Below are 15173 nucleotides of genomic sequence, written 5' to 3'. Positions count from 1 at the left end.
GTGACGCTAAGGTCAAGGAAGATATATTCGTAGATCTTCAAATAAGAAATTTATTTAAAGATAACTTCGACTCGGTTCTAGAAGGTACAGAAAAAAAAGCCTGGGATGATTTTCGCCTTGTTGCAAAAAACCATTTTAGGAAATAAAAAGGAGTGACAACTATGCTGAACTTATAGAAAATATATTGTCACCATTCCAAAAACTGAGTTGCAATATGTCCTTGAAAATCCACTTTTTTACATTTGGACTTCTTTCCGGATAATTGTGGGGCTTTTAGTGATGAACATGGGGAGCGCTTTCATCAGGATATTACAAAAATGGAAAAACGATATCAAGGCCATTAGATCGTTTCAGTGTGGTCGGATTATTGCTGGACTCTTTGTCGAGATATTACACAAACAAAATATAAAAAGTCAGAGAGAAAACTACGTCGAAATTCCACTTGATTAAAAAACTGTATAATTTCTGGGAATTTTTTTTAAAATCGTTTTTTTTTTTTTTTTTTTTCTAGAAAAGAGAAATTTATTTTAATATTTATTAATTATTTTCGTATTTAGTAAGTGAAAGTCAGTAAAAAAATCTACTTCACATGTAGAATACTTCTTTAAAATCAAAATTTGTAAACCAGTGTAATTATTGCATAGAAATAACGCTTAAAACGACCATAATTGTACAGTCCCGATGTTCCAGCTTGTCTTTTAATGGCCAGACTTTGATTTTTCTATGAGAAGAATATTTATTAGTGACTCACTAAATAAGTTCTTAGTACATTATTCCAAAGATATAACGACTATCGGATATAAGGAGCATAATTTTACAATTACTTCAATGTCATTATAACCAGTTTTGACTGTAAATTTATATAAATTGTTTTATTTTTAAAGCTATTAATATCCTTTTTTTAATAAGAAATATTTAAAAATATCAAGATTAATCACAGCCATTTCCAATGTTTTTTTTTTCAGCACCAATCAATTTTAAAATGTAAATTAAAGTGTGTGTGTGTGTAATTTTTAATGAGGTACAGTATGTATTCATGTATGAGAACACACACTGTATTTTAAGCGTTTAAATTGTTGGATGTAGAATTGTACTATTCTTTGGTATCCATACTTGGACGGAATTGGTTCCACCAACAGCCATTACGTCATTATAATAATCAAGCTGAAAAAAAGTAGAATTATCACTAAGCTACAAAATAAAAAAAAATTGAAAGCACTTTTTGAGCGACCTGGCATACGTTGCAGGTTTTGGTGAGTAGAAAACTAGAAACATTGAGCTTTCGGAATATATAAATTTATCTATATTTTCTACAAAAAAAAATATGACATTTTATAAAAGTTATCTAAGATTTACCCATTTTTTTCATTTTTTTTTTACAGTTTGACGTCTTTTTGTTGAATAAATCCTCAAGTTACTTGCTTACAGTTATTATCAGAGTACATTCTATCTCGAGTAAAAAATGCTGCGGGTTATCAAAATCGGTTGAAAAATGTTCAAGTTACAACGCTTTTTGTAAACAAGAAAACTTGATTCTCATCATGATAATATTTTTTACTCGTGATAGAATGTACTTTGATAACAATAAATTAATAAATAATGTTTCCGTTTGTCCGACATATGCCTATAACAGAGGTCACCCACATCATTATTTGTTAATCTTTATTTATTTAACTACATTCGTATATATACAATTACATTTTATGACGTGGGTGGAATCGGTTACTTCGTTTTTATCCAAGCGACGACAATGTGATCAATTCTAACGGCCCCATTAATTGTTCAGAACCCGCTGCCTGGGTTCGAACCCGCAACCTTTCAGCCAGTAGATATACGGACAATGGCAAAAGCCTTAGACCGCTCAACCACTAAGCCTACTTTCATAATAACTGTAAGTTCTTGAGAATTAATTGTTCTTGAGAATTTGTTTCATAAAAAAGACGTCAAACTGTAAAAAATATGAAAAAAATGGCTAAACATAGATAATTTTTATAAAATGTCCTAATTTTTTTGTAGAAAGTATAGAAAAATATATATATATCTATTCCGAAAGTTCAATGTTTCTAGTTTTCAAAATTGTCAAGCAATCGAAAATCGGTTAAAAATTGACCGGTCTGAGTCAGAAATCGATTCCTCGCCAGTTGATTTTCATGGGAGCCTATGGAAGATGTTTGTCTGAGTGTACTCAAGAAAATCATGTTCATAAGGACTTGTATTTTTTCAATTTGCGCCCATAAAGTGGGACAGAAAAACTAATTAATTTTATATTTTGGACCTTTCTAAGAATATTTTTATTTAAGCATTTGAAAAATAAAAAAAACCGCATTCAGATCTGACTTACTGTACAAATTTTTCGAATTGCATTGCTTCGTTTCTGCGACTATAATAGGAGATGATGAAATCGTATCGAAATAAAATTAAAATACGTAACGTATATACTTACTGAGACAGGTGTTGAAACGTTACTCTCGAAATCAGCATAATGTAATATAGGATTTACTGGTCGACTAATACGTATACGATTATCAGTACTGATTGTGGCAAGCATACCAGTTTCATACGCAACACCGGTTACTTTTTCATTAGTTACCTCAAATTTGGCCATTTGTTTAAATAGTTTTGGATGTATCACATGCATCATACCCTTCGTATCACCCACATAAATCACATTTGGTTTACAGCAAATTTTTAATGGCATTGAATTGTTGTTAGTTTCTCCTTGAATCTACAAATAATAATTCATCAATTAGTTGGTTTTCTTTCTAAATATGGACATGTATGGATACAAAAACAAGTGAAAACAAACAATTGACTGAGTTAATTGTTGAAATACCATGTATAGATAGTGTTGATTACTATATCACCTTACACATACATACATACATGTCACACATACATAACTCCGAAGCAAATTTTAAAACCGCATCTCGTTGAAAAAAGTTGAAAATTCGTTGAGAAAATTAATTTTGCAACTAAGGAATTTTCGCCATTTTATAAACCGCTGTAGCTGTAGTTAATATTGAATATGGATATAGGCAACAAAATTGCTAAATAAAATTGACATTTTGCTCTTTCGATTCCCGTCATTGAGATTGCGATCGGATCTAGTGCAAAAACTATTAGATCGAATGAAACGTTTGAAAGCTAATTTTGTTCTTTAAGGTATCAGCTACAAGATGTAGGGGTAATTTTTTTTTTTTTTAACAGAAAGAATTTGCAAGAAAAATCAATTTTTTTGAAAAATAGCGTGTTCTCGGCATTTTTTCCCAAAAATTTGCAACAAAAAATTTCTAGAAAAATATCTAAAGAACAAAAAGTTCCACAGCATCAGTATCCTAAAGTGTTGAGTAAATTTTTAGCCGAATTTTCTTAATAACTTCAGTCCCCAGGTTCCGGGCGAGCGGACTCGGTAGGTCCATTATGTGAGTATCTCCCTTCATAGATTAAAACCACTTCTGATCTGTAACCGACAACAACATGTAAGCCATATCGTTTTCTGTTATTCTATTGGCCTAACTTGCCATATTTCAAAATACAGAACAATCTAGTATAAAACACCAAAATGGGGACACACTCAAAACGTCAAAATAATATAATAATAATAATAATATAGCCCTAATTTAGCCCACTTGTTGGGCAAAGGCCTCCCCCAATGAAACCCACGAGTTTCTGCTTTTAGCTTTTGTAGATCATCGAGCACCTGCATTTTTTATGAGTTCGTCAAGCCATCTTGTAAGAGATCACCCTTTTTTTCGAGTTAATTCAATTGGCGTCCACACGGTGGAGCGTAATTTTCAGCGATTGTCTCTTAATCGTGCTACGTGTAGAGCCCAATGCCATTTTAGTTTTTTGTCATTTTGAAGGTCACATCTTTTATTTTCGTTTTAGAACGTATGAAGGAGCATCTCAATTTATCCAACCTTTTGACACCAAGCACACTTCGTTCCATACTTCTGTGTGTGTGAAGTATGGGACACACTCAAAACCTTACATGAATGCAACTTACCACTTTCGTCGGTGGCCGTATAGGAATATTGGTGATTTTTTTCTGAGCACGTTGATCATAGATACCAACTGTTCGATCCTCACTCGCCGATATTATATAATTACCATAGATTATGACGTCTAACACAGCACGATTATGAATATGATACTGATGTATACACTCGAGACCAACTCGAACATCAAACAGCTTAATTTGTTTACCCCATAAGCCAGCAGCCAATAAAGTTTCTTTAGCTGATAAACTAAGCACTGCTTGCTGTCCACTGAAATTTAAAGAAAACAAGTGAAGATAAACAATTGACTGAGTTAATTGTTGGAATACCATGTATAAACAGTGTTGATTACGCGATTACGATTTTTTTTTAACGTTATATAAGTAATTAAAGATAGTCACTCTTACACATGCATGTCACACACACATCACTGATATTTCCATATAATACATACTATATAATTTGCGCTTAATTTACGCCCTCACGCGTAAACAGTGATGTTTACGGAAAAATGTTTCAAACAAAAGTTGTTTATATTTTTATAAGGAATATTTTTTACATTTAAACTTTTATTCTATCTCTAACAGCTTACAAGGTGGGTCCTACGGACCAAATTGACCTATGTTGCTCATTTACGAACTTAGCTCACTTTTTACGTCCTAAGCACATTATAAAAATTTCAGTTTGATATCTCTTTTCGTTTTTGAGTTATCGTGTTGACAAACGGACAGGCAGGCAACCGGAAATGGACTCTTTAGGTGATTTTATTAACACCTATACCAAAATTTTGATCTAAGCATCAATATTTTTAGGCGTTACAGACTTGAGACTAAACTTAGTATACCTTGATTTAAATTACATGTATATAGGGTATAAAAGCTTTCAAACTGATGTTTGCAACAAAGTTGTTAACTAACCTAGTCTATGTTATCAACCAAGTTGAATGTGTGTGAGACGCAAGATGTCTGTAAAAATAAAACATTGTCTTACTTAAATTGGCATTTCTGTTGAACAGAACCATTATCCAACGACCATACTTTTATTGTATTATCCCAGGATCCAGTGTACAAATCACGATCAACGGATTTTATTGACCAGACCCAACCACCGTGTGCATCAGGCTTTAATAACACATGTGATAAATCAATTAGATGAGCATCTTCTGGTACACGTCGTGCATATGATAAATTACATAATGCTATACCACGATCCCGTGATCCAGATACCACTAAACTACCGTTCTGGAAAATACATCAAATATTATTTAAAATTATAGTGGAGTACTTCTCATTCACCCGAACTTTCTTTTTGAAGACCGGATTTTCATATTTCCTCGTAGAAGGATAATTTTAGTTAAACAATCACCAAATTAGCTCTTAACATAATTTCTGATTTCAATCAGCCCCGTTAAGTTAAGGCGTTATTGTTTATAAGGTTGAAAATAAAGTTAATTTCGAAAAAATAAAAACGTGACAGTTTTTGTTTTGTTAAGGAGTTATATCCAGTTAGAAATTTCAAAGAATCGATTTTTTGCTTTTCCGGAATGTAAATATATTAAAGTACATTATCGGAAAGCTTTCAAGTTGATTCGAGAAATATTCACGAAGATAAACGCATAAAAAAAATTATCCGTGCAGAAAGTGTCAAATTTCTACCCCCTGTGCAAACCGCCGCTTTCCGCCGAGGAGAAAAATAGTGTACACACCAGGGGAGCAAGTAAAGAATGTCTCAGATCTCATGCTCATTGTCGCGTTCCAAAAAAAAAAAAAAAATTCAAAATTCTTCAAAAAATTTCCAACTTCATAGTGGTCTAAAATATCGAAATAATTTTCAGAAATCTTATTCCTTCGATTAATACCTGGGGAAAATTTCTAAGAAGATTGTGTAAAAATTCGAAACCGATTCGAAACCGACTGGCTTTGAAAACGCTGTTTCGAGAAAAACGCGTTTAAAGTTTCGAAAAACGTTTACAATCAGGTAAATAATTCTCGGATTAACTTGAAATTTTTAGAATACATAAATGTTCAGTTAGTTTTTTGAAAATACCTTGGGTGTGTTTCGTAATATTCACCAGGTATACTACGCCATATTGTACTGGTAAAACGGGCATGGCAGTGTACATGTGTTCATCGGGTGTTTGTGCAAGAAATTTATTTATTTATTGTTCATTAAGAAGGAATAATGGCCTCTGAAAAAGACTTACTCGTAATTGACGAATGCAATAACAATATATATTTAAGAATATTTATACACGCACTGGCCAGTATATTTCGGATAGTAACATCAGTATGACGCCGGTTTATGACGTCATCAGCGCTGGCCAGTATACTGGTGAATATTACGGAACATACCCTTTAAACCTAGTTTTTTTTCTAGAATTAAAAAACTTGTTAAAAACACAAGCTCTTCTATGCTTTCCGATGTTGTTATAAACGGTATGTTAACATATTATGTATTTATAATTCGATTCAATCAAAAACTTACTAACTGGTCATAATAACCGACTCCTCGTTATACGCAATGCACGCTATAAGCGATTTTGATATAAAAAAATTGTAAACTTACCTCCATTAAATGTATACTATCAACTGGTGCATAATGAACTGTATGTAGTAAGAACGATCGAAAATTGTCCGAATAATTAGTCCATTGTGTTTCACGATGATTTGATTCGTATAATATATTGTGCCAATCGATTTCATCATCAGAAACTTGAAAATAATCAGAAAATTTTCATTAATATTATTTAATTACGATTTTAAGAGCCTTCATATGCTTTTTTATGATTTTTGAAAGTCGTAACTTCGTATCGAGAAGATAAACAAAGTTTTTCGAACTTGAAATACCTAGTTTTGAAATTTTGAAAGAAAAAACTTGCACAAAGAAAATACTTGCTAAGTTTAGAATTTTTTTATATTGTCCACGGCTAGCTTCAGCTATTTTTTATCGTAATCCAGTTACACACAAGCTACCGAAAGCCATTTCAACCTGAGATGATTCAACCCGTATTTTACGTGAGTTTGTATAGATTAAGTTAGTATGGGTTGGAGTCGCTTACAATCGCTAAGACATCCCTATATATTATAAATGTGAAAGTAAGGATGTTTGTTTGTTACGCTTTCAAGAAAAAACTAGCGAATGGTTTTTAATGAAACTGTACAGCAATAAACCTCATACATCAGAATAACACATGAGCCATAAATTATAAAGATATAGATTTTTTAAAATCTGGCTTTTGCTATTTTAAATTTTTACAGAAATCTTTAATTTATGGTTCAAAATAATGATCATAGATGGAGCAAAATGATATTCATTTTAAAGAATAAATTAAAGATTTCTGTAAAAATTTAAAACAGTAAATGTCAAACAAATCATGGCCACCTTTTCTGATATACTCAATCAATTATTACTATTTTACAATTTAAAAAATTGAAAACTGTGCATATCTTTTAGCTGCGTAAAAAAATCCCTTCAAGTGTTATGGAAGGGGGATAAGTGAGATCAAGAGAGGTGGAGACTATAAAGCGGTAGTTTTTACTTTTTAGCCCAGTGAAGCGGGCGGGTATCAAGCTAGTAATATATAAATCCTTTAATTTTGTTTTTTAGGGGCGTTTTGTTTATTGGTTCACACAAAAAAGTATGAACCAATGCATAAGTTGGAAGAAAGTTTTTTTAAAATCAATTTAGTGTCCTACCAAAAGTTCTTAGCAAACGTCATTTTTTTATCATCTTAGTATTTAAAAAAAATTAATGTATCCGGTTTTTCAACGGGAAAAAAATAATAATTTTTAAGAAGAAATACTTTGGAAAAATCGTAGTGTAGGAAGTTGTCTAAAAATTATCCGAAAGGCAAAGAAAAATGGGGCTAAAACTGTCGAAGGAGGCTTCAATACAAATTGTCGGGAAACATTCTATTATTTTGCGACTAAAATTTTTCTACAAAAAGATATCATTAAGGTGAGTCATAAAAGTCGAAGTTTCGAAAGATTTAACTTTAGCTAGTCTCATTTTTTAGCTCTAAAACTCTCTATTTTTTGTTTTTAATCAAAATGCTTCTTGTTTATTTTACAAAATGTGCATCGGTTTTTTCCATCTTTCCGATTTTTTAAAACGAATTCATTCTAAAGATGTCTAAATTACCTTTCTATATCATATAGTCAATATAAACATTCAATATTAAAGTTTCAAAATCATTTATATTATTAATTATAGCTTGTAACCAATCTTGAACCAAATTTCTTCGAGTTTTAAAATCTTCGGCTTCAACCGAAAGTTATGGCGATAACCGATTAATCGGCTTCGGTCGGACACCAGAATTCATAAATAATTTGAATTTTTTGAACGCTTCCTAACGCATTTTTTTGTTAACTGTGGGAAATTAAAGCTAATGCCTTAAGCTTGTGCTTAAGATTTTAATTGGCAATAACTTCATCATGGTTTTACAAAGTTTAAAACAAATTCTAGAGATGAAAAATTAACCTACATACTTAAATTTTCTTCATAACAATTTTAGTAATACAGTGCAACCTCGATATAACAAATTGGTAGGGAACAAGAAAGTATTCGTTATATCAAGTAATTCGTTAAACTTAGGCTTGTTATATTGAAGTTAGGTTGGTCTAAAATTTGTTATAAAGAGGTAATTAATTATGTTTCGTGTTATATAAAGGTTTTGGGTTGACAAAATTCGTTAATTAGAGATATTTTTGCACATATTTGATAGTTTAAAATTATTGCACTTTTTTTGGATAGTTGAAAATTCGTTATAAAGAGATTGTTCTCAAAAAATGTTCGTAATGTAAAGGTTTATTTTACATTGACTTTTATGGGCAATTCAAAGGGATTACGAAAAATTTGTTAAATCGAGGAATTCGTAATATTGAGGTACGTTATATTAAGATTGCACTGTATACACTAAATAAGCATATTAAACAGGTTGCACTGTTTCTAAATATTTAAAAACCAAGCTACAACTGTCTAAATTAAATTGACACCCCGTATATTTTAATCAGGTCAGAATAATTATAGAATTTAATAGAATTTAGAATTTCAGTTTAAATTAAAGATCGCATAGAAAAAAACTGCATACCATAAGAAACCATATGGGATTTTTTCCCATATAAATTATAAAAATATTGTTTCCAAAAAATTTGATCGTCTAAAATAATTCGAAATCGTTGACAAACATTGTATAACGATTTATGAGCTGTTTCAACATCAACCATATGAAAAATTTTTAATAATACCTAGAAAAAAAAATTTTATTTTCGTTATAAAACCCTCGATTTCAACATAATTTAAGGTAATCAGGTTTAAATGATTGCAAGGATGATTTTAATAAAATTTTATATAAACGTAATCATTCCAAATATAGAAGAACTAAGGTTTTTTTTATAACAAAAAAATTATTGAACATGGACATACTTCTGTTGGAAGATCTAATATCGATGTTGTACAATTCTCTTGATATTTTTCATCCATTTTTTTATTCCGTTGTTTGAAATGAAATATTTACGTATCAACTAAATTTTGTAAATTATTCACACACACTAAAATATATAATAAAATTGTAAATATAATTGATTTTTTTAATTGTAAAAACATGGAAACACTTTCTCTTTGTTATTTGTTTTTATTTATTCGACAGTGTTTTGTTTTGGTTGCGCATTCTAGTGTGTCTGATGGTGTGCAACTTATGAAAATGATATACCCCCACCATAATAAAACCAATGTGTACCATACAATTATTGCAGTCAGTTTGACAATCATATGTTTTTTGTATATATGATACAACCATGAACATGTACGAATGGACTACATACAGAAATAAGGGAGTCCTTAGATTACACAGGTCTGCGACTAAAAAACTATAGAGAATTTTTTCACATTTTCTTATAGATTTTGAACTCCTAAAAACAGGAAAACTATTCAAAACATTCTATCACATAGGTTTTTATAGATATTAGTAACAACATAAACTAGTCTTTAAGTAGTATTATATAGTATTTTATTGTAATATTATATTAAAATAGTCTTAAAATATTAATATTGCACAATGAAAATAAATTAGTTTCGCTTCCAATGGGGTATTTTGTGCATATTGAAGAAAACTAACTACAACAATTTGGCGAGAGGATTAAGTAAAAAAACGGTGAGGAGGAGGGTGTAAAAGTGTATAAACAATTGGAGGAGGGTAAACAAGTTGTTTATTTATTGCGTCATTAATTAAAATAGAGGCCAATAATTGAAGAGAATTACATTTATTTGCCTGTGATCTGCGTGTTGGCCATGCCTTTAATTTGTAAGCTCGAGTCTGCAGGTTTTTGACCGTTGTGTTCACCCTATGAATGCGTCTACCCTCTGATCTACGGTTGGCCATATCTCTAATAAGGTCAAGTTAGCATGGGATGATGGGTTTGGTTTTTACCCCTTACGTTCACCTTTTGATGTACGGATTTATTTATTAAAGTAAAAAAAAAAAAATAAAACTACATACTGGAAATTTATTGGGCTAAAGTATCTAAAAATAGAGTTCTTTTCTAAATGTATACATGACTAACAAATGATGACACTTTTGTACTTTTGTACTCAATGATTATTCCATTCGTTAATGTCCATGATTTTAATTAAAAGATTAATCCACATACATGACAAGTTTTCTGCAGTTGTCATTTGATGAAGATTAACTTCTATTCAACCACTTTTGAAAAGGAAAAAATTCAAATTTAGAAGGGATTAAAATTTTCAGAATCCATTTAAAAGTTTTTATCCATCAAAAATCCCTAAGCGCCTCAACAACTTTGAAAGTTAATTTAAATAAATTATTTGGTCTACGTTGTAATATTAAAAAGTCCATACACTTGGCACTGCCATAAATTTTAAAATTACACTGGTCAACACAAATTTTGTTACAGAAGCATGACTTTACTTTTTGAAAAGTTTTTGACGTGCTGAATATGAATCTGATTGCAAAATTGCTTCAGCACGTCCCTTAACATGAAAAAAACTTGTTTTTCTTCTTAATTCGAGGTCATATTTCACCAGTGAATACTTTTTCCTCACGAAAACATGTATAGGTATTTTAACTATAATAAATGTGATATGATTTTTCGAAGAGCAAAATGGATATTGGAATGATTCAAGAAGTATTTTGAAGGAAAAGGGAAAGAAAAGGAAGTCTTTCAAATTTTCATATGAAAAAAGAAATATATAGTGGTGTTACGGAATTTCGAATTTAACAAAAAAAATGAAATTTTTCCTCTTTTAGCTAAAAATATTTTGAAAACCTTACGTATTAGAGAAATTCTGAATTTGAATTCGAATTTAGCATTCTCAAAAACTATAAGAAATGTCTCTCGCATCAATGTGACAAAAAAAAAAACAAATTTTGTTGACCAGTGTTATTAGGGATGTATATACATATGATCAGCCTCATTGCCTAAGGGTTATATAGTAACCACTTTTTAAATGATATTTGCAATTTTGATGTTGGATTATGTTAGAGATCGACAAATTAAATTAAATGAAAATTTTTATTACTACACTTTGTGGTAATTTTTTATTCAGTTTTATTCAACTAAAGAAAATTATACTCATAAATTTTTTGTATGACAAAAGAGAAAAAAAGTGAATATCACGCCATCAATCGAGGAAATAAAACCGAAAAAACAGTCTGTCCCAGAAAAAAATCCCGCTAGATTTTTATGGGAGCTGATGGAAAATATTTTACTTTGAAAAAAATATTTGTACACACTGTGTTTGTAACATCTACTAATAAGGAGGTGCTAAATTGGATGTGATAAAAACGCACGCAACAGTAGTGAAGGGTTAACAATTGTTCACCGTTCAGTCTGTGATCGTAGACTTTGGTTTAAAAATTTTAAAAATAGATTTCATGATAGCTATTGGAATTGTGTCATGCATACTTTTTTAAATATTACATAAGGATGCGTTCACATGAGATAATTTTACTTTTGTTAAAATTAAAATTTTTAAATATAACATTTGACAAGCATGCATCACTCCATATAGTAAGGGATGCCGTAGATTTTTTATTAAATTACTGGAATCATGAAAAGACCCATCACAAATCAATGTAAGAAAAAATATTATAATATTTTTTTGCTCCTGTAGACAGTTAAAAAAATTATCTCACACAAACATTATCATATCTGTTCTTTCGCTTTTATTCAGTGGGGAGCGTCCATTAAGTACGTGAGGTATTTAGGGGGGTGTGTGTGTCGAGCCGAATCTTACTAAATCTCACATCGGGGAGAGGGGGGTTCTTGGAAAATATCACGTAATTTTTTTTAGCAGAAAATGTTGTATAGCTGCATGAAAATTAACTTAAAGTTGAATGAAAGTAAAAAACGTATCTTGAATCAAATATGGCAAATTCTGACACAATTATATTTATCATATTTGTCCAAACGCCACAGAGCATACTAGTCTTGCTAGTCTTAAATAAAATTAATTGAGCAAATTGTGTTATTTTTTTAAATAAATCCAATACTTTTATACCCAAAGTATAAGTTTTCAAAAATCTCACGTGAGATTGAGGTAAGGGGAGGGGGTCGATAAAAATCTTACAACATCTCACCAAGTGGGGAGGAGGGGGGTTGGGTAAAAAATCCTTAAAAATGCCTCACGTAATTAATGGACGTCCCCAGTAATTTTTATCAAGGTAGTCTCCTCAATTTTATTAATGTAAAAGCTTAGTGCAACAAACTTTTTCACTTCTTTCCTTTTTCCAAAGGACCCCGCACACAATACATTGATTTTTGATCTCGGTTAAAACTTTTTGAAAACTATGGATTAACGTAGTTTTGATCATGGTGATCAAAAGTTCTTATGGACTTAACCCTCAAAAACCCATCCCTTCCGACCTACGACCCTTCAAAGGTTATGCCTACGTGAGATATTTATTTTTGGTTTCGGTTAAAATTTCTTGAAAACTGGATTAAGCTAGTTTTGATCATGCTGATCAAAAGTTCTTATGGACTCAACCCTCAAAAATCCTTCCCTTCCGAGCTACGGCCCCAAGTAGGCATAACTTTTGATGGGCCGTAGCTTGGAAGTGGAGATTTTTGAAGGTTAATTCCATAAGAACTTTTGATGAGCATGATTAAAACTATTATCAGGATTAATTTTGAGAGTATTGGATAAATAAATTTATAATATATTTTTTTAAATGTTTTACTAAACGAGAATAAAGGTTTAATTTAAAAAAATTTTATTTTTAATTGATTGCCATTTAAAAAGATTTTTTTTGATTAATTCTGATAAATGTCTGATTAATTCTGAAAAAGTCTTCTAGTAGAGTCCAAAAACTTGTAATAATGCAGTCTTAATAAGTTATACATCGACTTTTTCAGAGTTTTTCAGGCTTACTCATTCTCCTAGAATTTTTTTTTTCAGAATAACGCAAGACTAAATTAGACTATTTAGAGAAATATTTGCACCAGTGGCACTCTAATCGAAATTATATTTTGTGAGAAAAGACGCTAGAAGCTTCAAGCCATGAAATTACATCTTAAAATCGGTTATTTTTTAAAATTAAAAATTTATTTAGTGTTTCTTATTTTTTGATTAAAATAAAAAAACTTCCGGAATATCGTACTAACCCGTAATAATGTACATTTATCTTAAGCTATGAAAGCAAAACAGACGGACAGAGTTACTTTAATTAGGATTAAAATCAAACAATGACATGAATCCAAAAAGTCCGGGTTCGAGTGTATTTTTTTCAATTCTCTTTAATTAAAATCAAATAACTTTATTAACAACACATATAAAAGTTTTCAAATGAATTTATTTTATTAACAACAAATACAAAAGCTTTAATTAATTTTTAATTGTGCAAATACTAGTAATAATTGTAATAATTAACTGTATTAATTCGAAGGTTTCTACATAACAACATAACAAAAGCTTTAATTAATTTTTAATTGTGCAAATACTAGTAATAATTGTAATAATTAACATAATAATTCGAAAGTTTCTACATAACAAAATAACAAAAGCTTTAATTAATTTTTAATTGTGCACATACTAGTAATAATTGTAATAATTAACTGTAATAATTCGAAGGTTTCTACATAACAAAATAACAAAAGCTTTAATTAATTTTTAATTGTGCAAATACTAGTAATAATTGTAATAATTAACATAATAATTCGAAAGTTTCTACATAACAAAATAACAAAAGCTTTAATTAATTTTTAATTGTGCACATACTAGTAATAATTGTAATAATTAACTGTAATAATTCGAAGATTTCTACATAACAAAATAACAAAAGCTTTAATTAATTTTTAATTGTGCAAATACTAGTAATAATTGTAATAATTAACATAATAATTCGAAAGTTTCTACATAACAAAATAACAAAAGCTTTAATTAATTTTTAATTGTGCACATACTAGTAATAATTGTAATAATTAACTGTAATAATTCGAAGGTTTCTACATAACAAAATAACAAAAGCTTTAATTAATTTTTAATTGTGCAAATACTAGTAATAATTGTAATAATTAAGATAATAATTCGAAAGTTTCTACATAACAAAATAACAAAAGCTTTAATTAATTTTTAATTGTGCACATACTAGTAATAATTGTAATAATTAACTGTAATAATTCGAAGGTTTCTACATAACAAAATAACAAAAGCTTTAATTAATTTTTAATTGTGCAAATACTAGTAATAATTGTAATAATTAACATAATAATTCGAAAGTTTCTACATAACAAAATAACAAAAGCTTTAATTAATTTTTAATTGTGCACATACTAGTAATAATTGTAATAATTAACTGTAATAATTCGAAGATTTCTACATAACAAAATAACAAAAGCTTTAATTAATTTTTAATTGTGCAAATACTAGTAATAATTGTAATAATTAACATAATAATTCGAAAGTTTCTACATAACAAAATAACAAAAGCTTTAATTAATTTTTAATTGTGCACATACTAGTAATAATTGTAATAATTAACTGTAATAATTCGAAGGTTTCTACATAACAAAATGTAAACACTCACCTAAAAAGGCACACCGAATTCAAATATATAAACTACTATTTCGAAATTATACTCAACCAAAGGAATAGCTCGTTTGAAAACTTGTACTTTCTAATTTTGAAATCTATTGCTCAAAAATGTTTACCGCCCCT

The 15173-nt window shown here is 29.7% G+C and overlaps 1 protein-coding gene across 1 annotated transcript; it reads right to left on the bottom strand.

The window, feature by feature from the left end:
* Nucleotides 1–970: 970 nt before the first annotated feature.
* On the bottom strand, nt 971–9479 carry LOC123302981 (F-box/WD repeat-containing protein 9-like). Its single transcript, XM_044886076.1, has 7 exons — nt 9423–9479; nt 9088–9244; nt 6564–6709; nt 4989–5239; nt 4007–4268; nt 2444–2725; nt 971–1164 (listed from the first exon to the last, which is right to left on the bottom strand). Exons 1-7 carry the CDS (start codon nt 9477–9479, stop codon nt 1069–1071), a joined length of 1251 nt encoding a protein of 416 aa, XP_044742011.1. The 3' UTR covers nt 971–1068.
* Nucleotides 9480–15173: the final 5694 nt, after the last annotated feature.

The sequence above is a fragment of the Chrysoperla carnea genome, chromosome X (genome assembly GCF_905475395.1).
Source record: "Chrysoperla carnea chromosome X, inChrCarn1.1, whole genome shotgun sequence".
NCBI classification, from domain to species: Eukaryota; Metazoa; Arthropoda; class Insecta; order Neuroptera; family Chrysopidae; genus Chrysoperla; species Chrysoperla carnea.
The sequence above is the reverse complement of the archived record's forward strand: the minus strand, read 5'-3'. Positions and strand labels throughout refer to the sequence as shown.